This window comes from Punica granatum, chromosome 1, assembly GCF_007655135.1.
Source record: "Punica granatum isolate Tunisia-2019 chromosome 1, ASM765513v2, whole genome shotgun sequence".
Lineage (NCBI taxonomy): Eukaryota > Viridiplantae > Streptophyta > Magnoliopsida > Myrtales > Lythraceae > Punica > Punica granatum.
Genome location: NC_045127.1, coordinates 5,128,896 through 5,156,071, shown reverse-complemented (window position 1 = coordinate 5,156,071; position 27,176 = coordinate 5,128,896). Strand labels below are relative to the sequence as shown.

Genomic DNA, 27,176 nt, shown 5'->3' with positions numbered 1-27,176 from the left:
TTCCATCTCCCATTGCTGAATTCATTACTGTAGCCTTCATCATCAAGTTGACCCGTCGAGATTAGGTTAAGGCGAATTTCTGGAACATGCCTCACCTTCTTCAAAAACAACTTGCAGCCAAGCTCGGTCTCTAGACAGACATCACCAATACCGACAATCTTGCATGATTGTCCATTCCCCATTCTCACATAACCATAGTCCCCGGTAGTGTAAGATGAAAAGAAATCCCGATGAGGAGTGACATGAAACGAGGCACCTGTATCTGCAACCCAGGTAGAGTCCTGACATGTGAAATTCACATAAGCTTCATCACAAATGATGTAGGTCTCTCCATCACATGCCACTGCTGTAGTGCCTTCTTCCTTCTTACTCTCACCGTTGCCATTCTGATTTTTCTTCAGAGCTCTACACTCCCTTTTGTAGTGTCCCTCTTTTCCACAGTGATAGCAAGTGACCACTTTCCTCGTCTTCGACTTTGATCTGCCCCTCGATTTGCCACGTGAGTTACTATGCTTGGAAGAGAAATTTCTGCTTTGACTTCTCCCCCGTTGTTCAGTAACCAAAGCTTCAGACTGAATGGAAATTCCCGTGCCTTTCCTTCTAGTCTCCTCATTAAATAAACTGTCTGTCACCGTAGCCAACGATAGCTTCCCGTTTGGCTCAGAATTGCTTAATGCAACCACAAGTGTGTCCCAATTATCCGGTAGAGTCCCTAAAAGTAGACAGGCCTGCAACTCATCGGGTAATATTATCTCCAGGTTCGTCAACTGGTTAATAATATCCTGGAAATTACTCATGTGCGCAGCCATATCACCTCCATCCTGGAAACGAAGATGAACCAGCTTCTTCACGAGGAATGCCTTATTTTGTGGTGTCTTCCTCGCATAGAGATTTGTCAATTTATCCCACAAAGCTTTCGCATTTGTCTCCTGAGCAACATGATGATAAATACTATTGTCTATCCACTGCCGAATCAAACCAATAGTCTTCTGATTTGTGCGTTCCCAAGCCTTGTCATCCTTATCTTTGGGTTTCGCGGAATCCCCTTCAATAGGATCGTACAAATCCCTGCAAAATAGAAGATCCTCCATCCGAGACTTCCATATAGAGTAGTTGGTTGCATTCAACTTGAACATGGATCCTGTAGACTCCTCCATCTCGAAAACACCGAAAAAAACTCAAACTTCTCTAACCCGAAGCTCTGATACCACTTGTTGGGGATAGGGATGTACTCAACCAAACAATAACGCAGCGATTAATCTTCCTCCCCTTCTAGTGTAATCGAGATAGGAACTAATCAAATCAACCAACAAGCAGTAAAGTAAAACAACACCAAGAATTTTACGTGGAAAACCCCAATGTGGGGAAAAACCACGGGACCAACTCCGAATCAACGATCCACTATGAAGATTATACAATGTCTTTCATCAAGGGTAAACCCTTGGATCACCAAACTCAAGAGAAACACTCTCTTGGATCACACAAATACTAAATTCGTCACCCACACCGGGTGGTTCACAAAATCAGCTGAAACAGCACCTACAGAGCTCGAATAGAAATTCTGACCGTTCAGAAGTTAGCCCCACGTGTTGTGAAGCTGCTGTCAAAATTTCGTCCCAATCGGAGTTCGTTTGATGTCCCGATCAAGGTTTGATCTCCAGCTGCGCGCTGCCCCTGTTGAGCAGAATTCGGCTCTGCTCTTCCTTTGTTCTTTGTGCTATTTTGCTGCTTGCAGCTCCTCTGCCGCTGCTGTCTACCCTCTGCTGCTACTGCAGTCTGCTGCTGCTTTTATACCTCAGCTGATTTGCTGAAGAATAAACCCTAACAAAAATGGGTTCTTGGGCCTATTAAAGCCCGATAAAAGCCCAATACAATTTGAGCCCAACAGTGGTATCAGAGCCCAAGGTAACGATCCTGGAGAAGTGCACACGCTATGCGTGGAAACCCACACCGCGCCAAGGCCCGAGTGTGGAACTCGTGGCTAGTGAATGGCCTAACAATTGGTATCCGAGTTCGGAAGTAAAAAGCCCGGCTCGAAGTCCTCCATATAGTCCAGAATGGGGGGGAATTGTTGGGCCGTGACCTAACAATTGGTATCCGAGTCCGGAAGTAAAAAGGCCGGCTCGAAGTCCTCCATATAGTCGAGAATGGGGGGGAATTGTTGGGCCGGTTTCTCTCCTATATGGAGAATGATGAGGGCGGGTGATGGAAGTAATCCCACATGGAAAAATTGAGAGGAAATCCATAGGTTTATAAGAGATAGTGGTCTAGCAACCCATTGGCTTAAGCTTTTGGGTTGTGGATGGGCCCGAGTCTCAAGTAAGCCCATGGATTTTTCCCAACAGTTTTATCAATTTTAAGGAAGGCGTACGACCCAATATAAGAATAGAGAAATCTAAATAAAGGAGTCTCAAAGTTCCATTGACGAAAATCAAATCCATAATGTCATGGTTCCGAGTACCCGTACCGTTCCTGCACCTTTGAAGTGTATGTATGGTAGACTTTTCGGCACATTTGACTTCTTGACGTTTCACATTTAAGAGTAGCAAGGTTAGAACCATCATAATTTCAGCGAAGGTGTAGACCTCTCATTGATAAAAAAAAAAAGCATCATTTTCTGCCAAGCATCGTCAATAGTGACAGGTGATCTTAAGCATAGCGCATCCGATATCATTCGACGCTCGACGCTTCCATATGGTGACAACCGACGCTTCCGTATGGTCCAAAGTTTGTTTTCGACTTTTCGAGGAAGTTTCCCCGTATGTGTTCTAGGTAGAAGGAAAGGAGCACACAATAAATTTCGACTTTGTGCGATCACGATGACATAAGAGTGATTGGTAAAATGGTATATACATAATTGTAGCTTGTATTTTATCTAGCTTCATATGGCGTCCTCCTCCTCCTCTTCTTCTTCTTCTTCTTCTTGGGAGCACGACGTGTTCTTGTGCTTCCGAGGCGAGGATACCCGAGAAGGTTTCACAGGGCATCTCTACCAGGCGCTAAGCGTGCACTGCGGGATCAACACGTTCATGGATGACCGGCTCCCCAAGGGGAGGGAAATCTCAGAGCTGCTCGAGAGGATTGAGAGGTCAAGGATCTCCATCGTTATATTCTCGCCAAATTTTGCATCTTCCAGATGGTGCCTGGACGAGCTTGCGAAGATCATCGAGTGCAAGGACAGGGACGCAGGGCAGGAGGTGCTGCCCGTCTTCTATAAGGTGGCCCCAACCGAGCTGAGAGGACCCAAGGGCAAGATGGCCGAGCACCTGGCCAAGCTCAGCGGCAGAGACGCCGAGATGTTGTCGAGGTGGCGGCTTGCTCTGGAGGAGTTCTCCAACTTGAGAGGATGGACTTTCATGCAAGGGGTGGAATCAGGACTGATTGCGCAGATTGTTGATGAGGTACGAAGCAGAGTGGATCATGTCTCTCTTGATCTTCGGGTAGATGACCATGATGATGAAAAGGATAGCTTACAGGTCACAAAGCATGCAACCGACGGTGCTGAGCACGCATGCACGAAAGTTGTTGATGCCATCAGCACAGTTTTTGCCTTGTGTATTCTAGCTCTGCACATCGTACTTTTGGTGGCCGTCATAAAGGCCTTTATCGAAGGGGATGCATGATCAGATCTTTGGAATCCACCCTTTTAGCTGGATTTGTGCCGGACCATGTATGTATGTGCTAAAGATTCGGTAGGCGGTAGCAAGCAATACAGGAACAGATATAGAAGCATTGGGCAGATCTAACTTCGAGCCTCTCGGTAGGTTAGAACTTGAAAGGCGGTCGAGGCTCAGCTTCCTGCCATGACCCCATGGCTTGATCTTCTATTCATGGAAGAACAGGAGAAGGGCTGGCAGAAGCAGTGTTTTGCCATTTTGTTGCGCATATACCATTCAATGCCAACCAAGTGATGAATGTATTTGCATTTTGCACCTAATTACCATATTCATCTTTGAATTGCAATGGCAGACTCGCCAGTGAGATTCGAAAAGAATGAACCAATCAAACAATAATTAATTCACATCCTTTCTGATACATCGATAGTTCGAGACCACAGTACTACAATCGGGGTTTGGACAAGAAGAGATATTTCAGAACCACCTAAAGCTAAAAGAGAAGCCTAGCAAGCCAGCCAGCCACCAAACCTGATGGGCAATCAAACTTAGAAGCAAAATCTTCTCCTTGGCTACTGGGAAGGGGAGTCGGGAGAATCCTCCAGCGGAGGTGAAGGGATTGATCCAAAGTCGAGATTCGGGAAAACTCCGGGAGGCCTCTCGCGGGGTTGGATCGATAGCAACTGCGTCGAATCGCCAACCACATCTGCCCAACCGTAGTGAGGCTCCGCCCTTCAAAGACACCAGTACAATTTGCAGTGAAAATCCTCATTAATCATAATTTTTCAGAAATAGAAGATGCAAGCTCAAGCTCAAGCTCCTCACTTATTCCCTGCCCCCCCACCCCCCAACCAAATAAAAGGAGACAAACTCCTTACTCATAACAGGTCTCCTCATCCACGACAATGTCCCAGCTTTCTCCGGTCGTGCTCTTTCCGTATTTGTGCACCTTCCTGGTGTGGAGAAGAAGAGTATTAGTTCTCATGTCATCACACAAAGGACATAGCGACTGTGACTTTCATATCGAGAGCTTAATCTGAGGCGTTTCTTTTATGCAGCCATTGACCAGGCAGTTCTCAATTTCCATACCCGTTTCCAAAGTGCTCTTCACCCCATGTTCTCCACCATCCTACACAAAGCAGTAAGAGTTGAAGTTATATCAATGCAGAGACAAACTAACCCACCCTTTCTGAGAAGAGACTCTCTAAATACGCAGCAAAAAATTTTCTCAGGCCAACTTCACTGAGGCATTCACTAGACTTAGAACAATGTTACAATCTTACTCGATTAATAATTCTCAATTCATGAAATACTCCTCTATGCATAATCACAGTGTACTAATAGCTGAAGTATATGGTCAAAAATCACTCTCAGGTTGAGTATTAATACAGAACTCTCTTACTACAACCGTTTTTAGTCAAATCCGCGCTTGACAGCAACAGCAAAAACATATATATGTTTTGTCTTTAAGATACTTCCCAATTCTTGCTTATATATATGATCTATCCCCATCCCCACAGAGTCCAGACTTCATCAATAAATGTTAGTTCTGATGACAGAAGGGGTTTCATGGAATCAGACATACGTTCACCACTCGGAGAAACATGCCAGGTCTCCCCTTGGCGTGAACCTATTCCGGCAAAGAATTTCTCTTCCCACTTGTCTCCCCATTTGGTTCCAAGTTCTGTCTCTGCCCATTTATCTGTCCTGCAAAGAAAATAAAGAAGGTGATTAAGCAGTTATATAGTACTTCCACTGATGGGGATATTCATAAATCACATCAAGAGACACAATGATAGAGATCAATTGTGATACAGACCATTTCAAGACGGATCCTCTACCATCATAGTGCTCTCCCCACTTTTCCCACCATGATTGTTCATTCAATCTGCCATACTTGTGGGCGCCCTTCTCAGTCCACCCTTTAGCATCATATTTTTCCCACCTAAGTTTTACAAAAGAAGCTACTTATTACCAGCATGTAAGCAGCATAGACTTATTGCGAATGGTATAGTTGTGAGACTACAAAATTACCATTTCTCATACCACCCAGCATTTTCAGTTCCGGATTTTGCTTGTTTCTGGGCACTCCTCTCTATCCTGGCTAAATTACTGCAGTCAAATGACAGGCATTAAAAATAACGGACATTTTCCCATCTTTAAGATCCACTCACAATCAAATATCTGGTAAGAGCTCTTTACGCAGCGGGAAAAATATTAAAGACCGTACCTCCACTCATCTTGATAAAGAACTTCATTCCATGTCTCCCACCATGAATCCCCTTCAGCATTTCTACCAGATTTCTCAACTCCTACATCCACAATAATAAGTATCAAAGAGCCAAAACTAGTATGCAATGTCTATAGGAAGCAGAGAAAATTATCATTTACGAAATTGAATGCTATCCGTCAGTTAAAACAGACATCCATAAAAATGCAGGTAATCTTTCTCTTATGCCCAAGTACAATATCATGTGAAATTGTTTGGTCAGACCGCCAGAGATGGTTGATTCAAAGCATTTAAGGTTGTCAGGAAACAAAAACCAAAGAAAGCAATAGCAAAAGCAGATAACAGTTGTGGAAGTTGTTGGAGAAACCTGTCACTATCTGTCAAAGATATGTTTTTCCTTGCAAATGACGAGTTATGAAATATCTAAGGCAATTGAGATAATACGAACGACTATGCAACATTGGGGCAAAATAGAGTTCATTGGGTACACAAATCTGTAATCTGTCCAATGTAAACTGAAGACTGCTTTGATCCTCATTCTCAGATCTAGATTTCCAAAACAACCAAAAAAGAGAAACTACCATTTCATTTCTTTTGCTAAGTTGTTTTTGACAAAATATAACTTGGACAAGAGAATGTGGACACCATAGATTTTCTTCTAGCAATTTGTGGACAAATAGGAATTTCTTTTCAGGTGTATTTAGGTAAAGACAAAAAAAAAATTCTTGTAACTTCTTCTATGAAAGTCCAGAGCATGATCCTCCAACATGTGACCATCATCTAACTGGCAACCATTTGCTCTTTCACTTTGTTGGGAACAAAAAAAAAGAGAGAGAGGGATCAGTGTCCGGAAGCAAGTTGAAGCCAGGTCCCTCAAGACAAGCTTGTGAGTCTAAAATAAGAAATCACAACCCCCAAAATATAGTTTCTGGAGTCAATAGCCAGACATTGATCTATAATAAGTACATAGGAAAATATAAGAGATGTACCTAGCTCCTTGTAACCACTCCAGTCACTTTTCTCCCACCACTGTCAATGACATCAATAAATCCAGTTACAGGCATTCACCTGGGATGATATTTGATGGGTTACAAGAAAAAATATGAATGCAGCAGAAAATGAGACAATCATTTCAGGATCTACGTTTGAATCTCCAGTGATCAGATACAGGGGAGAAACATGTTAGAGCATAAGATAGAATACACAGAGACGACAATATCTGAAAGTGGAGTACAAGATATCTAGTATTACAGTTTCCAGTGCAAGATAGATGTGGAGTTCAGCAACCAAATCCATCACATTACTACTCCTCTCCGTGATCCAGAACAGTTTCCAGATATGACAGAATCTAGGGAAGCTGCTGGGAGCAGAGCAGTTCTAATTGATCACGAGGAAGCACTGCATCTCAGTTAAATTAATAGAGTATCTTTCAACAAGGAAGCAACAGTACTTACGAAAATAGCTTCAAATGAAGTCAGCGACTATTCAGTTGACTGTACCATCTAATGTATCAACTTAAATTCAACCGATATGTTATTGTCGTTTGGACTATACCATCTAATGTATCAAGCTTACTTTCCACCTCTTATCAAACTTCAGTCTCTCTCTCTTTTCTATTCAACCGGTATCCTACAATTACTCCTATCCTAATTCAATGAAGTTGCACCTTCAGTATGTTATCATCGTTTGGACTGCCAGACAAGCCAAAGTTTACGAAGATGGATGCCATTTCTATTATCAGAAAAGTACAGTCAACTGTTGTTTATTTGTTTCAACAGGTCTAGATGATGATCTCCATTGATTGAATTGACCCACGATAGTATTGTCTACTAATGACAAATTACACATAGAACACCCTGTTATACAATCAGACATATTGTTCCTTCTGATTCTCAGAGTACTCGAGAAATTTCAATGTGATTCTATATAGCTATCTCCATTTGGAGTTGCAGTCGTGGTTATGTCAAGCTATATTCAGTTGTATCCCTCCTTCATATACTACAACGTCATCAACTTCAATGCCTCGTCAATAAAATTCTCAACATAGTGAGACTGACAGTGAGAACCATTCAACATCGAGATCTCAAGCCACATTCATTGCTCGTACATACCATCAAGGACACATCAGAGGAACTTGGAAAAGTTCAAGGTTTAGCATAAATAAAATTGACTGATATTCATACATAGTAACCTCTATTCACTACTATGTTGATCCAAGCACGGCCTACTATTACTAGAATGGAGGTAAATTTATTAGTTATTATGATAACAAAGAAGATTTGTACAAACAGATCCGCATGATCCTCTATATAAATAGCCGGCAAGAATCTGCTGACTCCAAAAATGTGATATAAATGCATGGTTATATGTTTTTATACCGTTTCTTTCCATTCGGAAGAACCATCATGAGATCGGCCACCCATCCTTGTCCATCTACATCTGTATCCATTATCACCCAGGTCCTCCCCGCTCTCCCTATACCAAGCGCTGCCATCTTCATTAGTGCCAGACTCATTAACATGTTCATTTAACAAGTTGATGCCCCAGTCCTTCTCATTTGCAATACCAGTGTCTAGGATCAATTGATAGAAAATCTGGTTAGACACAATCACACAAGCATGACTCATTTCCAGCATAGCTTTCTCATCCAAGATTCCACCTATATGTTGAGAATGAATGACATCTGAAAAAAGTTCTTACAAGGAAAAAGAGTATATTAAACTACCTCTTTTAGGTGGAGTATCACGGGACTGCGGACCAGAACCTCTTGGGGTGCATCGGGGAGAAAACTTTTCTTGCCTGGAGACAAAATGTGATCTGCAAAGAAATACTTATTAATGACTAAGGCAATTGCAAAAGAAGCTGGCTTTGCCAACAGTATAGACATGATGATTACCCAACAACATTTCAATACTGCTGCAACAAACATGAACAAGGAACTCACAGCCAGACATTACGGAGAGACTAGATTTACTCGGGGAAGAAGGCATAAGTAAGAACTAAAAAAATGGAAATTTCCGAGGCTCTGGCGATTCTGTCTCAGGTAAAATCTATCACAAAATAAGTTTTTCGAGCAGCAGAAAGAAAAAAGTTTTCAATGAGTTGAAATTGGAAACTCCGGGAATTCTTCAAGACAACATCCCGGGCCGGCAGCAAAGTAATCCGCATCAATGAGCTTAGCAAGCTTTCTTGTGGCATGTTTTCATGGCGACAACAGTATTCCCAAGCAGTCATTTTCCGGCACCAGAAAGTTCCATTTCCAGTTATCGTTTATGATTTGAAGCACAGACATTCCTCCCTAATCAAAGATAAGCTGCGACGAAGAAACAACATACGGAGGAGAAGAGAATGGCCTGGAAGGCGTGGCATGGACTCGAACTCTGGGACCGGGCGGGACCTTTTGCGGATCGAACCGCCACATATCCTCGGCCTTCTCCGCACTCTTCGTCCTCCGAGCAGGAACTACCGGGTCGGAGCAGCAGCACCTGATCCGACCCCGACTCGCCCTGACTCGGCCAAACCTCCCGCCCTTCCTCCCCGCCTTCCCGCACTCCAGCTCGCGCCCCCGCCGCAGCACCAGCGGCGGGAAATCCAGAAGCCTCGTCGCCATCGAATCACCACGCTGCCATCACCAAAAACCCTAGACACACCGGTTGAGCTAGCTGCCCACCGCTTTCGATGAGCAGAGAAGAGACACGACGGGAATGAGGGAGCAGTCAATCGAGGGAGCAGGGGGCGGGACAATGGAGCATTGGGCCAATGGGTATGGTAATGGAGGAGGAAGCTTTGAGGCGAGACATTCGAGTATTTGACAATGGAGGACTGATAGTGAGAGAGAGAGAGAGAGAGAGAGAGAGAGGAGATGAGATCGACTGTGCGAGTGGGGGGGTTTTCGAGCTTTCTCTCTCTAGAGATCGCTTGCTCTGCGTGCTTACTCCTCTCTTTCTCTCTCTATGAAGCTATAGCTATCCGCCATGGCTGCAAATCCCGAGATCTAATCGTCCACGTGAGCGGAGGCGGTGGGCCCCGCATCGGGTACAGGAATCCAATTTTGCCTCACTGGATTGGCCACGTGGCATGAGGCTCAGCCGTCACCCTCCGGTCTGGTTTGTCCTTTCGGGATTTGGCCTTTTGGATCTTCTTCTACTTACTCATTAATAGTTGTGTGGCTTTGGATACAAGGAAATTAATTTTATCATCAATCGATTGATCCTTTCACTTTCACAAATAAATCTAATGCTAAAATCTCCGATCCCAGGTACAACTACAAACTTTCAGAAAAATCAGATATAGCATTGCTGGGGGCGATGCAATCGTAATCTGTAATTCGTTGTCATTGTCTACGTGTTATGAATATCACAACTATTAGGTACCTTCCGTATACGTTGAATGCCTTACATTATCAACCGATTATTATCCATGTCATATTTCTAATATATACGCTAGAAATGTCATTTCTAGGGTGAGCTGATAATAGAGTCTCTCGATATAAGTGAATGGAATAACTTCGGTATCGAATCACGATTAATAAATTGGAAAAAATAAGAGGTATTGCTCTAAGGCCAAAGGGGAAGCTGTAGCTGGGTATGTTTCTTACGCTTGAGGTTTACACTTCACCCGTGGATCTAATGATCAACGTGAGATGGCCAACAGTAAATCCCAATCATAATGATCACTCATATATTAGTCACTACAATAACATCTCGCAGAGTCGCGCTACGTACGGGGAATTATAACTATAACATCAAATATATATCAAAGATTTTATATTTTGTTGAAATTTAGTTGCATCGTGAAAGAATTACTTTAATTAAAGAATAAAACAATTGCTATGCAATGGAAGAGATTGGAAGCACATGCGGTTGAGAGAGAATATGGAGACAGATGTGAGGGAGACTGAAGGAGAAAAATGGTAGGATGGTTAGACCTATAGTTAGTAGATTTACTTCTAGTAGATTTACTTTTACGACTTTACATCGGTGATCCTTATTAATTCAATAAACTCCACGACGGGCTCGCGCATGTGCGAGAGCTAGAATTATTGGATCGAATAATTTTTTCCGTTAATATTTATTGAAAACGCAAAATGAATACAGCACGTTAATATCGTGAATGAGGAAACACTCCTAAATAATAGGTATATATATATATATATATGTTTTTTTAAGAGATATTAAAATCGAGAGAGTAACCCCTTTTTTTTGTCTTACTTTATTATTATTTTATTTTAAGAGTTTGTCATATATTCAAAAATAATTCTTTTTACATAAGATTTCATTTTAGTTTGAACATTTCATCGTCTATTGAAGGGAGCTGATACGTGATATGTAGTTCTATAATTTACCTACAATATTCATCCCAATGTCGATCTCCAAAATGCGAGCGCTTATGCTTGAGCTGCAATCCTTCTTTTGCACCATCCAGAAGTACGTGCCTGAAGTTAGCTCGACATCGTATAATTGTGTTTTTTCTTTTGCACCATCCAGGGTCAGTAACGGTAGGAACATTACATTTGCAGCATTTTTAAGGAAATCTCTGGCTAATATAATGTAAGGAAGATGAAGATTGCCACACAACGTTTTCCCCTCAAATTTACGGAACTTCAGTTGACTAAAAAAATCCTATCCATTTTGTATTAAATAAATTAATTTGTGTGGAAGACATGGTTGGAAACCTCTTCCTTTTCGATAGAAAATATTTGTTTGACTCGTTCAAATTGCATATGATAAGGCTTCAATCGTGCACCGACAGTTTGATATAAGACATACCTCTTGTGGCGATCATTCAAAGGGTTAAGTAAGAAGAATCATCTTCCGTCCTACGTGATCTTACAAGATGAATCGTTTTAATTTTTAATATTTTATATGGATATGCAGTATCATGATATTTAAAAGAGAAAAGTGAGACAAACAAGTCTTATAATAGTAGAGATGTCTACCTAGAAACCGAATATATATATATACAGGTATATTTCACCTTATCAAGTTTTCTCCTCAACCCAAGAAAACTTATATAATTAGGTTTAAAATTTTATAATTATAAGCTTAAATGTTGTTATCGGATCATTGTTTTCAAACGGATGACTGATTGATCACTTCCGTTGTGCCTGACCTAATAGTCATATATATATATATATATATAAGTTTGGTTCGGGGTCTTTCCCATTATTTTTCTATTGATTCTGAATACCTTTATGTTCGCCAACTTCCTTCCGACGTACTTCGACTGTCCCAAATGCAAGTACTTGTTATCGTATATGGTACCAATGATTCTACGGTAACCACAAAAAAAAAAAAACCATCTCTCATTATAATGATAGTTACGTCGGATATACAGATATCGGTGTTATAAACTTCTCCTGCTCGATAACGATAAAAGAAGATGTGCGGTAAAGTAAGATTGGAATAACAAAGGGAAATGAAACGGGAAGATCGCGCAGTATCAGAATCTCGTTGGATCTCCTCCAGACAAAGATCAAATTGCTGAGAACAAACGGTCAGATACCGACCTCTCTCTGTCCTCGTCAGCATCTTTTTCTTTGCTCCTCCACCTTATCCAGTATCCATTGCATTCAGGGGCAGTGCCGAGGTGGCAACGCCTGTCTTCCCACTCACCCTTCTCATGTTGCCCCTCCACGTGTCAGCAGCCCACTGTGTGACCATGAATCTGTGGTGTTTCCGGATAATTTAAAAGGCCCTGAAAACTAAAAGAGATGAGGGAGCTTACGTGTCAAGCATGACGTTTGTCAAACTCTTGGTGGTAAGGGGTGCCAGGTGTCACGACGGCAGAAGCCAAGCCCCAAAAGCGTTGAGAGAGAGAGAGTTGGCTGTTGCTGCTGGACGAGGAAACAAAGCCGAGCAATCCCCGGGACTTCGGATTTGTGGTGCCGGAAGCCTTTTGGTTATGATTATAGAGGAGACGTATGAGCTTAATAAAAAAAATAAAAATTTAAATAAAGATATAATTGTTGACGAGAATTAAAACTGAAATCTCTATTCTATTAATTCGTAAACGAGAATGGACATTGTTGTATTACGACTTCTCTTTTTATGTATGTTGAGTTTTGGATAAGCTTTAACGTCACTTTTTGGGATTAGAAGGATCAAAGGTTTTCTGTATTACAACTTCTCTTTTTATGTATGATGAGTTTTGGATAAGCTTTAACGTCGCTTTTTGGGGTTAGAAGGATCAAAGATTTTTCTGGTACTGGGAGGGTACCTTCTGCGGTGTCCCCAGCACCAATGAAAAGAACAGGGCCAGGAGCAATTTGATAGGGCCAGCAGGCCAGGAGATCAATCTGATGGTGCCGCGAAATGCAGCACATTGCCGGGCTCTCCCAACACCACAGAAGCTTCCGAAGAAGAAATAGAACTCGTGCAATTTAGTTGAGGAGAGTCTAAGTGGATCGGATCCATTCATATTAGTAACGCGTTCTTATTGGTTTTAAAGCAGATAGGCTCAGAATTTTCCCCAAATGGAGAACAATCTCACCTTACAGTTGTGATTCCAGGCCAAAGACATCCTCAAACAAAGATTTCGAATGGCGATAGTATTATTGTGAACTCGTCTCTGCCAATTTTTCTATATTTTGCATCCTAACGAGTCTTGCATTATCAACATAAAACACCAGCCGAATGCCAATCCATCACTATCAGCAGCAACAAGAATGGTTTCAGACAATCACTGTACCGCGATGACATACTGTTGGAAAACCAGTATGATATTTGAAGTAGTCTGTTGTTCCACTTTACAACAAGCCGGTGCCAAAGAAAAAACAATGCATTTAGCAAAGCAGCTAATGCAAACAAAAATTTTACCTCGTTATGGAATTTGGGGGGACCAATTCAATGCTTCATGGTCTTGAATCTCCTGATTAATGACTTACAGCAATGAGGTGAGATTACGAGGACAAACCAAGGGAACAAGAACTCAGCAGAAAGTGAAATCTTTTCCACCAGAAGAACAGGGCACAGCCTCGCATCCATCACACAATCAATTCACTTCTTGGATAGATATGGCTTCACTGATTCAACGACAACCTGTTTCACATAGCAGGAAGACAAGAAGATTAATATTCCAGCAACCACCCGAGTTTTGTGATGCTATTACTAAGACACTATTTAATTATGATATAGTAGGTAGCTCGATCTCCCAATGCGAGTTATATTACAACACATCCTGCATTGCATGACCATAATTTTTAAGAAAATGCCTTAAACAGTGTAGATCATGTAAATTGTTATGCAAAATTTGACACTTGTAATAAGAGGATTGAAAATTGTATGCTACAGCACTCGGCATCAAAGTCCAGGGGATCATGTTATAGCCTAGTACTCATCAGACTTGGAAAGTTACAAATTTCAAATAACCTTCTCGAGGAGTAAAACTTGTGATATTAATTGGTATATCTCAACTTTCAAGGTCGTAACATACTAATACCCTTACCCTTCCATCATAAGATAATGATGCAAAAATCCACGGTTCACGTGTACTCCATGCTACACCTGTACCACCAGATGAAAGGTGTAAGTATCTGTCATATGATTTTTTTATTTTTTATTTTTGGCTTTAACATTAGGAAGGAAGTAATTACTGTAAACACAATCTTCGTAGTCAGTGTACGTATTGAGTAAAGGATTAAACCGCTTAGTAGGTGATTCGACCATCCTGCCATTATGAGAATAGAGAGAAGTTGTTAGATTTACAAAGTGTGTCCTATAATCATTTAAACTTTTATATATTTATTTCTGCTTCTTCTAATGCATCTAAAACATTATTCCTTGTTGCACTATCATGGTAAAAAGGTTTTAGTTATCAGACCATACTGAGCTTACCCATCCTCACTGCTAGAGGAAGACAACCACAAGTTGACAGTAGAGTCTGTGCCAGCACTCTGCAACAGTTTCAATAAAAGTTGTGCAGAATCACAACAGACAAAAAATCAATTATTCATTGAATTGTTGTTGTAATGACTGATTGTAGGGAGAAAAAAATGTTCTTTATTATATAAAGGCAGTGAGTCATCATGCGAACCCAATAATTTCAATGAATGACAACGATTTCCCTGATTCACATCAGCAAGGCCTTAAGCAGACAAATTGAGGCAAAAGATACATCTAAACTAAATTTTGTATGATTCTATTGATTAAAATGAGGCTTAAAAGTATACAGAAATGACTATCTAAACATGCTTTTCTATAAAGATGGCCAAACACGTTGTATCTTACAGCTTGCCGCATGCAAGTATCTCATGAAATATGAGAAAAAACACAACATGTATGTGAAAGTAGAGAGAGAGAGAGTGTGTGTCTACCAGAATCAATCCATCATACTCAGGATTACACCTAACAGTCCATGTCCTGCGAAAGTTTTAATTTTGGGAATTAGTTTCATACTTACCATCTAATCAAAATGATTAAAACAAATTCAGTAAAATAATCCATAAGATGATTTTTACCAATGCGCATGTCCAGGGAGCTCTTGGATGGGAACTTTTGGCATCCTAAGATCCCATATATGTATTCCAGATTCATCCTCTGCTGTCACCTGTAATTATGGTGAGACAGCTCATATTGCAATGTCATAGAATGCTATAGGGCCGAGAAAGACACTATTTCCCATCATATTTTATTTTATCAATTTCACAAATGCTAATGAATAAGACATTATTTCATAGCCCGAAATATTGTTTCACTTCCACTCGGGGTGGAATAAGCTGTAGTCACACTGTTGCAGGCTTGCAGCACGGCTGTACATGGTAACAAAATTTACCACACTAACCACTCCACAATGATGTTCCGATATATAGCTGCACGAGTGCCTGCTGAACCTTTTTCAGAGAAGACACTGAGCTAAGAATAATCTGGAGTCTGTTAATGCATAAGAAATGTGATTCCTTAAAAACAAACTAATGAGGGCTCACAGCCTATAGATGATGCTCTTCAAAGTATCTCAAGTATTTATAAACATTAGAAATTTCTATACACATGCATTCAATTGCATAGGCCCACAAAATGCAAGATGTCCCTAGAGAACAAAAGTAAACATGAAACAAAAACACGTGATAAAAATGAGTTCAGCTTTTGGAAACCAGCTGAAGAATGATAGTGTATTCTTACAAGTATATGCTTCTTCCTCGTGTCATATTCAAGATCATGGACATGGGTACATTCAATCGAGTTGGTCTTCCTGAAATCATAAAATATATCAGCCACCAGGATGTGCATCTCTAAAGAGATATGCAAAATAAACAATCTAAAATTTCTCAGCTTGCATGTAGGGAAAACGAAATACAAACCCTATAAACAGCAGCATGAAATCTACATATCCATCAAGAATTGTCCCTAGGCTAAAGGAAAAATATTCTTGTACTTACTAAAACGAAAAGAGAGCAAAAGAAGCTTCTTCAAATTGATAAGTGCTTGTTGCTCTATTCAGTTTCCTCCAAACCAAGTAGACCCAGATCAATAGGAGAATACTAAAGCGTTCATTGTGATACAAGAAGCCACAGACAGCAAAAGAACATGAAGGCAACATCACAAATCCAGAGTGAATCTACACAGTCAAATAAATAAAGTGCAAAAATTTTGCTCTTGGCCATTTTATCAATTGAATTAAATATGATGAAATTCATATAAATAGAGTAACATACTTCATTGTCCTCAGGTCCCAAAACTGAACTGATGATTCACAGGTTGCTGCAACAGCGTTTACATCATGTGGATCCCATGCTCCACCGGATAGATAATGCAGCATACCAGCGGACTCCTGCGACTGGACCTAGATATTTTTTTTTAAACAAGACCTGAATAAAATCAGCACAAAGCATAAGAGCAGCAAATATCGATATATCGGTCACAATGTTGAAGAGAAAATATGATGGGATTTGATAAGAAATTTTGTACACTTATTTCCGAGAAATCAACTAGTAGTACAGAGGGAACAAACAATCACATGCACAATACCTCTAGGTATGTGCAATGCTTAAAGGATGTGAAAACCTCAACCAAAGGAAACAAGAACTGCCAATAGAGGGTACAAGAATTAACAAAGAGACCATGCCTTCTGACATGTGAAGAACTTAAATGCAGTAACAGGGTTTAATCACATTATCTGCCAGTGTCAACAAAAGACATAATTTTACAAACACCAACAATTCATTGTTCAACCAACTATTTGTACAAATTTAGATGTAATATTAAGACCTAATGAGAGATATCATGTCCTTCAGCTTCAGCTGCAATTCATTCACTGCCTCGAGAATATCAGATGTCACAGAATTTGAGAATATGCCTTGTTAATAACCAATTGACAGTGACATGCCTGAATGAGAACATGGAGTTACTCATTCACAGGATACATTCAATTGAAAGATAATCCTTATAACAGCAATCCTCGGTATCTTGTCTTTCCACTGCCAATTTAGAGCACTAGTCTTGCGGAAGAAGTTTTTGAGAAAAAAGAGGACCATACAGAAGTAAAACAAAAGCAGGAATGCCAGTGATTAAGACCGCATCTCTCTATTAGCATGCAAGATTCAACGGGAATTACCTGAGATACTTTTTTGGAACAATCTAAGTTCCACGAGAAAATATTTTCCTGGTCAATGCTGATCAACTTTTCATGCTTTCCAGAAGGCCACCAAAGTACACTGTCATAAACATTGGCAGATTGATTTAGTCAAGGGAAAACAAGCAATCAACAGAATGAGACAGAAACATAACAAACTCATGTGACAAACATCATTCAGTTCAATACATTGTATTTTCAAAGTAATTTCCAAAAGAGATACAAAAAATAGTGTCAGAGGTACATTGTAACAATAAGGTAGTGACAAACAATAGAGAGCATTGCAACAAGGCCTTTGTTGGAACCCCAGGATACATTCATAAATTACCATAATCCATAGAAATTAATATCATTGACAGAATAAAAACCGCAAAATAATCCTAGCTATAATAAATAATCTAGCGAAAGTAAAATGAACAGGGGAAGAAAAAAAATGGAATTTCAGAAATCCTATAAACTGCAACAATACATACAGAACTAAGACTCAATGATTAAGAGCTCACCAATTAATCTTGCCCACAAGTGAATCAAGAGAGGCAATCTTTTCCAACTGAGGAGAATTTAGTTGCCCATAAAGCTCAGGGATCTGCCACACTGCTGCTCCAAACGATTCACCTTAAATTATACGGAAACATATCAGGGAAAAACCAACGGGATACCAATTGAATTGGATGGATGAAAATAAGCATTATATAATGGCAACCAGTCCATAAAAGAGATGGCAACTGAATATAAACAATTGTCCATCTAAAGGACAAGAAAAGTTTGTGATAGAGGGTAAAAGCAATTGTGCTACGATCTATGGAACCATTGCTAACTGTACATGCAGAGATCAGGAATGACGACCATGGCATGAAAGGAAAGCATGGGACTAATGGCCAAGTGTTCAGTCCATGAGCTAAGAAGGCGCCATTGAGCAGCAAAAGTTGCCAACAGATGACGGCATTCATGCAGTCGGGAAGTGAAATATGCAATCAACCAAACTGAAATGCATATCCCCGTTCTCCAGCGTATGGAATTGCGGCATAACAAACTACGAGTGAGAATCAATGCTGAACCAGTTACCGGAAGAGTAGACGGTCGAGAAGATGCGCTGGTCGAAGGGACACGAGCGCAGGTCCCAGATCTCGTTCGGATGCGAGAACAGCCCCTCGCATACGAGCTCCGTTCCACCTGATGAGAGACGGATCAAATGCACCTGAAACGCAATCCAGTCCAGATCAACGAGAACCTCGCTCCAAGTATAAATTGCACCGGAAACATCTAAATTCGAGCTCAATTCACCTCGTTTTCTTCTTTAAGACTGAGAGTACCGGTGAGGAAGCTGGTGTGATCTGTGTCGGCTCTCACATCGGAGATGCACCTTGCCTGGACATTATTACATCACAAGCTCAGATTCCGGTTCAAACACAGAGAATGAGATGCCGAGAGAGTGAGAGCGAGGGTTTTGGGGAGGGTGTTGACCTGGTACTTGAGGCCATAGCCTACGCCCGATGAAGCTCCCTGCATGATTCGATCACAGAAGCAATCAGGCTATGGAGGCTTCAGCACCGAACTCGCATTGCTTGCTTCAGCTTCTAACGGTATCTTCCTGCGCGCGCTCTCTCTCTCTCTGTATCTGAGCCTTCCGTTATGGTTTTTGTCGCTGCGATGGCTGGAGAAGGAGAGGAAGAAGATGGGACTGAAATGGTGGATTTGGTTGGAAACAGAAAGTTCATGGGCCCAAAAGAATAAACTTAGAAATGTGGTGGCAAATTTTAGTTTGCTCCCTCGAGTTCTGAAATTTGTAGATGTGCAACCGTAAAGTTCACGATCACCGCTTTGCATCCTAAAGTTAACACGTTTTCTTCTCGAAAGTAATGAGGATCTTCGTCATTACTAAAAAGACGAGTATAAGGTGAAACATTCAAGGATAAAGATTATTACTTTGTTTGGTTTTATAGTTTTAACTCTATTTTACTTGAGTTAACTTATCTTCAATTCAACAATATAATTATTACTTGTTTTTTTTAAAAAAAATATTTTAACTATTAAATTCAAATTTTAATATTAAATTCTCTCAACTATTCATTATTTTTTTCATAATTTAACAGTACATCCATCACTTTCTTTTAACTATTCATTACTTTTTCACTGTTTTTCTCATAATTCAACAACACGATTATTACAACCAATTATATATATATATATAAAGTTAGAATAAAGTAACTCAACTCTAATCCCAAACAATGCAATATTATAAGACTCGAAATATCAAAAGGATCCTTCAGGCTAACTACAATATACATAATATATAAATTACATCATATAAGAATAAAATCACTGCAGTCGGTCCACCGAAATGCAATCCGGCGCGAATATGATTGTAACTTTTGGTCTAATGTTTGGACCAATGTTTGAATTTCGGTATCATTAATGGGCCAGATCCATGATTTGTACGGGGCCAATGGGTCCAGGTTCTTCCACGTTCTCTGTTGTACTTATCGGGCTAGTTGGGCTGTTGGGTCCACAAATACTATTGAGCTGGATAAATAAATGTAAGTTGCAGGAAATAAAAGGAAAAAAAAAATAAAAGAAAATTGCATTCCCCAGTAAAATTAAATATCGAAGTCAGCTGATCCATTCATTTCCGCCAGCAATTCATTCGAAAAATAATCTGAGGGTCACATGGAATGATTGGAAATTGGAGCCATTTATAAAATTGCAATTACGGGAGGACCGTCCCCCGACGTAAGTAGAGTCCCCTTTTTTAATTGGTTTTTCACGTGTTATTGTAATTTGAAAAGGTTGAATTTGAATATCTTTCGAATTACGATAATAATTTTCAATGAATAATTACACCAAAATATTTGATTTTTAGAGAAGAAAATCTCGAATCCTTTCTCTTTTATCACGTCTCACTTCAAAAACTCTCATGGCCCATACTTCACAATTCTCAAACCGATACTTTCTAATTAAGATGCACCACGATTGACGATTTCTTCGCGTGCAAATATAACAAAAATCCTTTATTTATTAAATGCTAGATGGGATTTAGATTGTCGTGTCAAAGGACTAGTTTGGTTTTAATATTGCAATTGACTGGTTAGATCAACAAAAATCCTCTTATTCTAACATATATTGATCATTTTCAACCACTCTACGATGGCGATAGAAGCACATAACATATAAAATTAACAAAGAATAAATAAAAACACTTTGCCTATCTCAAAGTCTTTAAAAATAAATAACAATTAGAATATTCATATTTAATAATTCATAAAAATACTAATCAAAACTGCGAGAGCTAGCATTTTTGGGATATAGATTAATTTCTCCGACTCCTAGGCCAAAAATCTTTAGGAAATATGCGTAAATTATCGATTTTGTGCTTTCTTTTTTTCTTTTAAAAAGAGAAATTCGATAAAATAAGTATGGGGGTTGAAATTCTTCGGGTGGGTAGGTCACCGCCCTTTGGCCTGACTTCTAACCTTCCATGTACGTGACATGGTGAAATCTCGTGCCTTCTTATGTTAGTAATCATCCAACCGGCGCAATATCGTTATGGAACACTACGCCGCACACAAGAAGATCGAGTAGTTGGGTTTTCTACCTTTCATCCGTAGAACAAAACTTCCATTCAAATCATCATTCTCAAATTTACTAAATTTGGATGGGAGGAGCTAAAAAAATTAAGACGAGAAATGTCACCTTAAGGAGCTATGACTATCATGGATCGAACTAAAGTAAAGAGCCAAAACAAAAATGGTTTACAAGAGAGAACACGACGTATTACTGAATATATGATAAGTCGGTGATGTTGATGTCCCGGTCCCCGGTGGAGGGCGGGGCAGTAGGCCTCCGCAGCCCATCCGCGCTTTGCGTCTTGCTTGCTGGTCGCTTGTCTTTCGGCATGTCAGATGTCTCCTGTCCCTGCTTAGTCCCGCACATTTCCCCGCCGTAGGCGTCGTGGGTCAGTGGCTTCTTCGGCCGTCAGCAGTTTTTCGTGGATACAAAGATCAGAACAAGTTGATTACTAACTTTTTATCAATTAGTTTTCGAGTAGGCATTATTACCAATAATACAATCGAAGATCGATTGGCAAGGGCCATCGGGCATGACGTTAGAAACATGAAAGTTGAAACATGGAGCTTGACATGCGTACTCATTTTAAGTAGCGATCCGGTTCCCATCCCTATATGCCTTTTACGGTCACTAAAGTTTATGTATTCACTTGTATTAATCTCCAAAAGATTGTCAGTTAATGGACAACTCCTGCGATGGGTACATACATAAGAAACAAACAAACATGAACCAATATAAAGACGAATAAATTAACATTGACATTATTTACCATTCCAAATGATGAACGTGTTACGCATAGTAAATGAATGTGAATTAATATCAAGTATTTGGTCTTTAAGGATACCTGGTGATTGTTCTTGGAACTGGAGAAAACTTTTGCAGCTGAGGACTTTGATGTCTCCCTATATCCGCTATTGTGTTGGCCCTGGTACGAATGTATCTTTCTGGTATGACAAGTGGTTACCGGTCGGTTCTTTAATAAACTATTGCACCAGGGGGCTCCAGTGCTTTCCGTCGATTAGGGAGCACGCAACAGTTAGTTCGATTCTGGTTGATGGATGCTGGCATTGGCCTAGAAGCTCGGATCTGCAAGCTGGCCTGCTCCGTGATCTCGCTAATGCAATTCAACTCTCTGATCGTGATAGGGTCACATGGACGGCTCACAAATCCGAGACATTTTCTGTTGCTAGTGCGTGGAAATGCTTTAGTCCCAGAAGCCAGAAGATGGAATGGAGGAACGCAATCTGGTTTGAGGGGCAGTTTCCTCGATCCTCTTTCATTAGCTGGCTTTGTATTCATAATAGATTGAGTACAAAAGATAGGCTTATGAGTTGGAGAATCTCGATTACTGCACCCGAATGCGAATTCTGTAGTTAGGAATTGGAGACCCGAAATCACCTCTTTTTTGAATGCCCTATCACCCAAGGGATTTGGAGAAGTTTATTAGACCGTGTTGGAATGAACAAACACAATGTCGACTGGAATACGGAACTTTGCTGGGTCTCCTCTCTCCGTGGAAAGAAGCTGGATATTATTTGTCTTAAACTTCTCTGGACTCACTACATTTACTGCATCTGGAGGGAGAGGAACGCCAGGCTCTACCGGAATCAAGTCTCGCCTCCAACAATTATAATACGAAGGATCTTCTCGGATGTGAAAGCAAAGTTGTCTGTTCTCCCTCGATTCTCATGCAAAATTGCACACTCTATCATTGCGAGGCATATGTTTCACCATTTTGATACTGCAACTAGTTGACTTGGGAGTAGCTCTTGGGTATTTTTTATTTTACTCCGTATAGAGGAAAATGGTATTGGTTTCTGATGTAAATTCATCTGTTATCAATGAAGTTTCATCATTTATCCAAAAAAAAAAAAATTAATATCAAGATATTATAGCAAGATCAGCCCTTCTAACAATAGATGGCTACGGCTTTTCGCGCGAGATTTCTCATTAAAAATACCGGCATCGCTCAACTCAACCGGTTGGACCACGGACCGGCCATTTATCCGGTTGATCTCCTTTTCTAATACGAGAAGAAGCCTCTCAATGCCCAATTTGGCTTGCTATCATCGAATTTGTTTTCCTTTTCAAATAAATCCTTAATCATTATATCATTTGCGTTACAAAATGTTAAAACATCATTGATTAATCACCCCAATTAACTCCGCTTCCCAATTTTGATGAGTTTATTCTGACCAGTGGAAAAGAAGGGAAAGCGATAGTGAATTCAGCAAAAGAAATTCTCAAATTAGATAATGAATCCCAGGAAAATAGGCTTCCTCATTGACGAAACATCTCAAGCATTCTTTTGATCTCAAACAATCGATCCATGTCACAATGAACCGATACCATGCACGACTCAATTTAGAACGACTTTTAATTTTTAATTTTATCTCTCTACTGCATACAAGATTTGAAATTCATTGAATTTACTTTGTGATCAGAGTCGAATTGACTCTCGAATGGAATTAAGTTCCATATTATCTAAGCCCGAGAAAAAAGAAAGACGAAAGTTAAACAAAGTTTGGTAAAGATTTAGACCATGGCACTTTGATTGCATGGATCAACCGTTGAAAACGTAAATTTCAAAACACCCCGTCGATAAAACAAAAAATTCGCAATTTCGACTTTCGACCAAGCAACTCAACGCTAGGGAAAAGACCATTATACCCCCACGAGCCTCCTATATTTACTCCAAGGCCCCTGGATCCTCCTCACACCAAAAGATCACCACCGCCATCTTCTACTTCTTCCCCTCAAACCAAAAAGCTGCAGAATCCAACAGAGCGGCTTCCCTTCCCTTCCCCTCTCTCCCTCTTCCATCTGTGCCGACTCCGTTCTTTCTCTCTCTAGAATTCCCATTCTCCGTCCATTCCACTGACTTGAATTGAATTGAATTGGAATGGATCGGGGATATTGATAGGACCCGGCGGATTATGGGGTCGGAGTCATAAGGGGATTAGGTAAAAGCGGCAGCCCATGATGAATGGAGGCGGCGCCAGCCCGGGGAGGAAGTTCTTCGGGGCCGGCAATCTGTTGCCGCGGTGGCTGACGGATCTCGACTGGCGGTTCCTCACCCTGACGATACCCGCTCTCTCCCTCTTCGTCTTCGTCACCATAACTTTCACCCCTTCCAACCCCTACAACCCCTTCTCCTCCAACTTCGCCCCCCTCCGCTCCTTCTTCCTCGTCGACCGCCCCAACCATCACCCCGCGGCCAATTCATCCTCCTTCGGGGCCGCCAATCATTCGCCGGCGGAGGGAGGGGGCGTGAGGGGGAGGATGGCGGTGTGCCTGGTGGGAGGGGCGAGGAGGTTCGAGCTGACGGGGCCGTCGATCGTGGAGAGGGTTCTGAAGGTTTACCCGGAAGCCGATCTGTTCCTGCACAGCCCGTACGACAAGAACTCGTTCAAGCTGCTGCTGCTGAGCAAGGCCCCGAGAATCGCCTGGGTCCGGATCTTCCAGCCCCAGCCCATGCCCGAGACCCAGCCCGAGCTCCGCGTCCTCACCTCCAGCGGCTCCCCCAACGGCATTCAGGTCAGCCCTTCCATCCATCTTCTTTACCTAAACATTGACACCCCCATTGTTGTGAGCTTAAACTCAATTGGTCAGATCAGAGTTTAAAAAATGATCAGTTAATCACGGTGTGTTCGGTTTTAGGGGTAAAAATAACTTTGAATTTAATTGTTGCGTAGTGTATTGATTTAAAAATAAAGTTAAAATTTTTATGATTTTAATCTAAAACAAACGGCCATCAAATTTTAACTCCACGATGAAGAATTGTTGAGATTATTTTGAAATTTGTCCGGTGGTTTACTTTCGCTGTCCTGGGAAAGGAACAAATTTGGTATTGTGTGTAATTACGGAAACATCGTTGTTGTTTCTGCTGCCATTGGCATTTTCAGCGTCTGTGACATCGAAAACGATCTCTGCATCTGTGGCTGAAGCACCAAGTTGAAGATTTGATTCATTAATGTATTTCCTTCTTTTGGATCAAATTCGATATTGAAAAAATCCGATTTTCCGTACATGTTCAGGATTTGATGTTTGACTAGGAAGAGCTCTTTTGGTCTCTTGAGTTTCCCGTCTTCAACTAATTACGCGTAAAACATTGCAGCAAGCTGTTCGCGGTTGCTGTTGCTGTTGCTGTTGGGATTTCTCCTCTCTCTCTTCTTCTTCTACTTCTTATTTTATTTTATTTTATTTACGAAATTAATGGCAATATTCAAATAATAATAAGTTCAAAGCTGGAAGCTTTTTCGTTTATGAATTTTTCAGGGGACGAAAGGTAAAGGTCAGAAAGGACGTTTAAAATAAAATAATTATACGCCACGTATTGTAGCATGCGGTGGGGTGGGACCCACTCCGGTCGTGGCCTTACTTCTCCTTCGTTGACTTTTTACTCTTTCTCATCAAATTAATGGAACTGTGTAGGCCTTCTTTTTCCCGTCTGATTTGGTGATAAAGGCGATCACTTGGACATCCTTTTCAGTTTTCATATGGTAATCATGGAGAAATTACAATAGAGATTGTATGTTTTCACGTTGGCAGGGCCTTCTGCAGTACTTTAATCTTGTCGAGGGATGCTTGACGATGATCAAAGCCTACCAAGAGCAAAGGAACTTCACGTATGACTGGATAGTTCGGACCCGAGTAGATGGGTACTGGACCGCACCGCTGGGGCCGGAGTTCTTTGTTCCAGGGACATATCTGGTCCCAACGGGCTCCAGCTTCGGTGGCGTGAATGACCGACTCGGCGTTGGAGACATGAACACTTCAATCGTGGCCCTATCCCGACTGTCCCTGATCCCGCAGCTGGACGCAGCTGGAAAGCATCAGCTTAACTCAGAGACCTCGTTCAGGGCACAGCTCACCACCCAGAACGTCTCCTACGTGGCGAAGCGCCTGCCTTTCTGCATCGTGTCGGACCGGCAGTATGGGTTCCCGCCAGCCCACTACGGGGTGCCTGTGGCGGCGATGTCGAGCCCTGGGCCGCTGAGTGGGGCGAAGTGCCGACCCTGCACAGTTGCTTGCCGGGACAAGTGCGTGGAAGACATCATGAAGGGGCTCGATCAGGGATGGAGCTGGACCAACTGGGAAAAAGGGACCTTGCATTTATGTGATGCCCATGGCGAGTGGGAGAGCGGCTGGGAGAAGATCTTCGACCGGATGGCTGGGAGTAGAATGGCAAGTGAGAGGAAGCGGGTGTGGAAGCTTAAGGTGAGGGACTGCGTGAACGAGTTTGAGGAGATGAGGCGGCGGACCGCCAATTGGGAGGCTCCGGCGTCGGCGGAGATTTGTAAACTCGGCTTAGGAAAGGCAAGATAGATAGAATTGGCAAAGATTTGCATAAAGGAAACTGGAAAACTGCGAGGGCATTTTTGGGATTTAGACTAATTTTTTGCGAGGTGAAAAATCTTTAGGAAATATGTGTAAATTATCGATTTTTACTCTCTTTTCTTAAAAAAAAAGAAATTCGATCAAATAAGTATGGGGGTTGAAATTCTTCGGGTGGGTAGGTCACCGCCCTTTGGCCTGACTTCTAACCTTCTATGTACGTGATTTGGTGAAATCTCGTGCCTTACATACCACACAACAAGATCGAGTTGGGTTTTCTACCTTCCATCTGTAGAACAGAACTTCCATTCAAATCATCATTCGCAAATTTACTAAATTTAGACGGCAGGAGCTAAAAAAATTAAGACCAAAGGGATGTAACCTCCACAAACTCAAACTGTTACGGATCAAACTAAAGACACAAAACAAACATAATATACAAGAGAAAACATGACATATTATTGAATATATGATAAGCCGGTGATGTCGATGTCCCGGTCCCCGGTGGAGGGCGGAGGCTTGTGCTTGGGTGGGGCAGTAGGCCCTTGCGGTCCATCTGCGCTTTGTGTCTCACTTGCCGACAGCTTATTCTTTGGTCTGCCGACTGTCTTATGTACCTGCTCGGTCCCGTATATTCCTCCGCCATAGGGGTCGTGGGTCAGTGACTTCATCGGGGTGATGTTCGGGGCCTCGGTCCGGCTCCCTTCGTCCTTCCTCTGCCTCTCCCTCGATTCCTCCATTTTGATGACTATAATGTATGTATGCCCTTCACGATAACAATTCCTCATGCTCTATGGCTTTAAGTAGTCTATTTGACTGAGCCGGAAAATATTTTGAACTTTTGGTTGCTCCGTTGGAGAGAC

At 41.3% G+C, this 27,176-nt stretch overlaps 4 protein-coding genes across 5 annotated transcripts; 2 read left to right on the top strand and 2 right to left on the bottom strand.

Annotated features, from left to right (window-relative positions):
- The first annotated feature begins 2,669 nt into the window (after positions 1-2,669).
- Positions 2,670-3,963, top strand: LOC116213707 (TMV resistance protein N-like). Its single transcript, XM_031548743.1, has one exon. The coding sequence runs from the start codon at positions 2,886-2,888 to the stop codon at positions 3,621-3,623; it is 738 nt and encodes a 245-aa protein (XP_031404603.1). The 5' UTR covers positions 2,670-2,885; the 3' UTR covers positions 3,624-3,963.
- A 31-nt stretch (positions 3,964-3,994) lies between these two features.
- LOC116213696 lies at positions 3,995-9,806 on the bottom strand. Of its 2 annotated transcripts, none has more exons than XM_031548737.1 (11): positions 9,180-9,806; positions 8,570-8,661; positions 8,223-8,438; positions 6,834-6,873; positions 5,845-5,926; positions 5,649-5,726; positions 5,434-5,559; positions 5,200-5,321; positions 4,704-4,743; positions 4,493-4,567; positions 3,995-4,346 (listed from the first exon to the last, which is right to left on the bottom strand). In XM_031548737.1, exons 1-11 carry the CDS (start codon positions 9,211-9,213, stop codon positions 4,187-4,189), a joined length of 1,065 nt encoding a protein of 354 aa, XP_031404597.1. In that variant the 5' UTR covers positions 9,214-9,806; the 3' UTR covers positions 3,995-4,186. The 2 variants fall into 2 exon arrangements, with proteins under 2 accessions (XP_031404597.1, XP_031404590.1); XM_031548730.1 differs by having other exon boundaries at positions 8,223-8,416; positions 9,180-9,805.
- A 3,651-nt stretch (positions 9,807-13,457) lies between these two features.
- Positions 13,458-19,087, bottom strand: LOC116192104 (WD repeat-containing protein DWA2-like). The gene is made up of 13 exons (XM_031520544.1): positions 18,877-19,087; positions 18,697-18,780; positions 18,478-18,610; positions 17,916-18,027; positions 17,395-17,494; positions 16,496-16,623; positions 15,963-16,032; positions 15,302-15,390; positions 15,158-15,203; positions 14,679-14,737; positions 14,438-14,511; positions 14,290-14,348; positions 13,458-13,883 (listed from the first exon to the last, which is right to left on the bottom strand). Exons 1-13 carry the CDS (start codon positions 18,919-18,921, stop codon positions 13,842-13,844), a joined length of 1,041 nt encoding a protein of 346 aa, XP_031376404.1. The 5' UTR covers positions 18,922-19,087; the 3' UTR covers positions 13,458-13,841.
- A 4,597-nt stretch (positions 19,088-23,684) lies between these two features.
- On the top strand, positions 23,685-26,481 carry LOC116193576. The gene is made up of 2 exons (XM_031522321.1): positions 23,685-24,513; positions 25,528-26,481. The coding sequence occupies exons 1-2, from the start codon at positions 23,956-23,958 to the stop codon at positions 26,302-26,304; spliced, it is 1,335 nt and encodes a 444-aa protein (XP_031378181.1). The 5' UTR covers positions 23,685-23,955; the 3' UTR covers positions 26,305-26,481.
- Positions 26,482-27,176: the final 695 nt, after the last annotated feature.

Coding starts and splice junctions, on each gene's coding strand:
- LOC116213707 (XM_031548743.1), top strand. CDS start 2,886: ATGGCGTCCTCCTCCTCCTCTTCTTCTTCTTCTTCTTCTTGGGAGCAC.
- LOC116213696 (XM_031548730.1), bottom strand. CDS start 9,454: ATGGCGACGAGGCTTCTGGATTTCCCGCCGCTGGTGCTGCGGCGGGGG. Junction 5,727..5,844: donor CTTTATCAAGATGAGTGGAG/GTACGGTCTTTA, acceptor ATTTGACTGCAG/TAATTTAGCCAGGATAGAGA. Junction 4,744..5,199: donor TGTTTCTCCGAGTGGTGAAC/GTATGTCTGATT, acceptor TGCTTTGTGTAG/GATGGTGGAGAACATGGGGT.
- LOC116192104 (XM_031520544.1), bottom strand. CDS start 18,921: ATGCAGGGAGCTTCATCGGGCGTAGGCTATGGCCTCAAGTACCAG. Junction 17,495..17,915: donor CTTGTGGGCAAGATTAATTG/GTGAGCTCTTAA, acceptor TGTTTATGACAG/TGTACTTTGGTGGCCTTCTG. Junction 16,624..17,394: donor GTTCCAAAAAAGTATCTCAG/GTAATTCCCGTT, acceptor AAAAATATCTAG/GTCCAGTCGCAGGAGTCCGC.
- LOC116193576 (XM_031522321.1), top strand. CDS start 23,956: ATGATGAATGGAGGCGGCGCCAGCCCGGGGAGGAAGTTCTTCGGGGCC. Junction 24,514..25,527: donor GCTCCCCCAACGGCATTCAG/GTCAGCCCTTCC, acceptor TCACGTTGGCAG/GGCCTTCTGCAGTACTTTAA.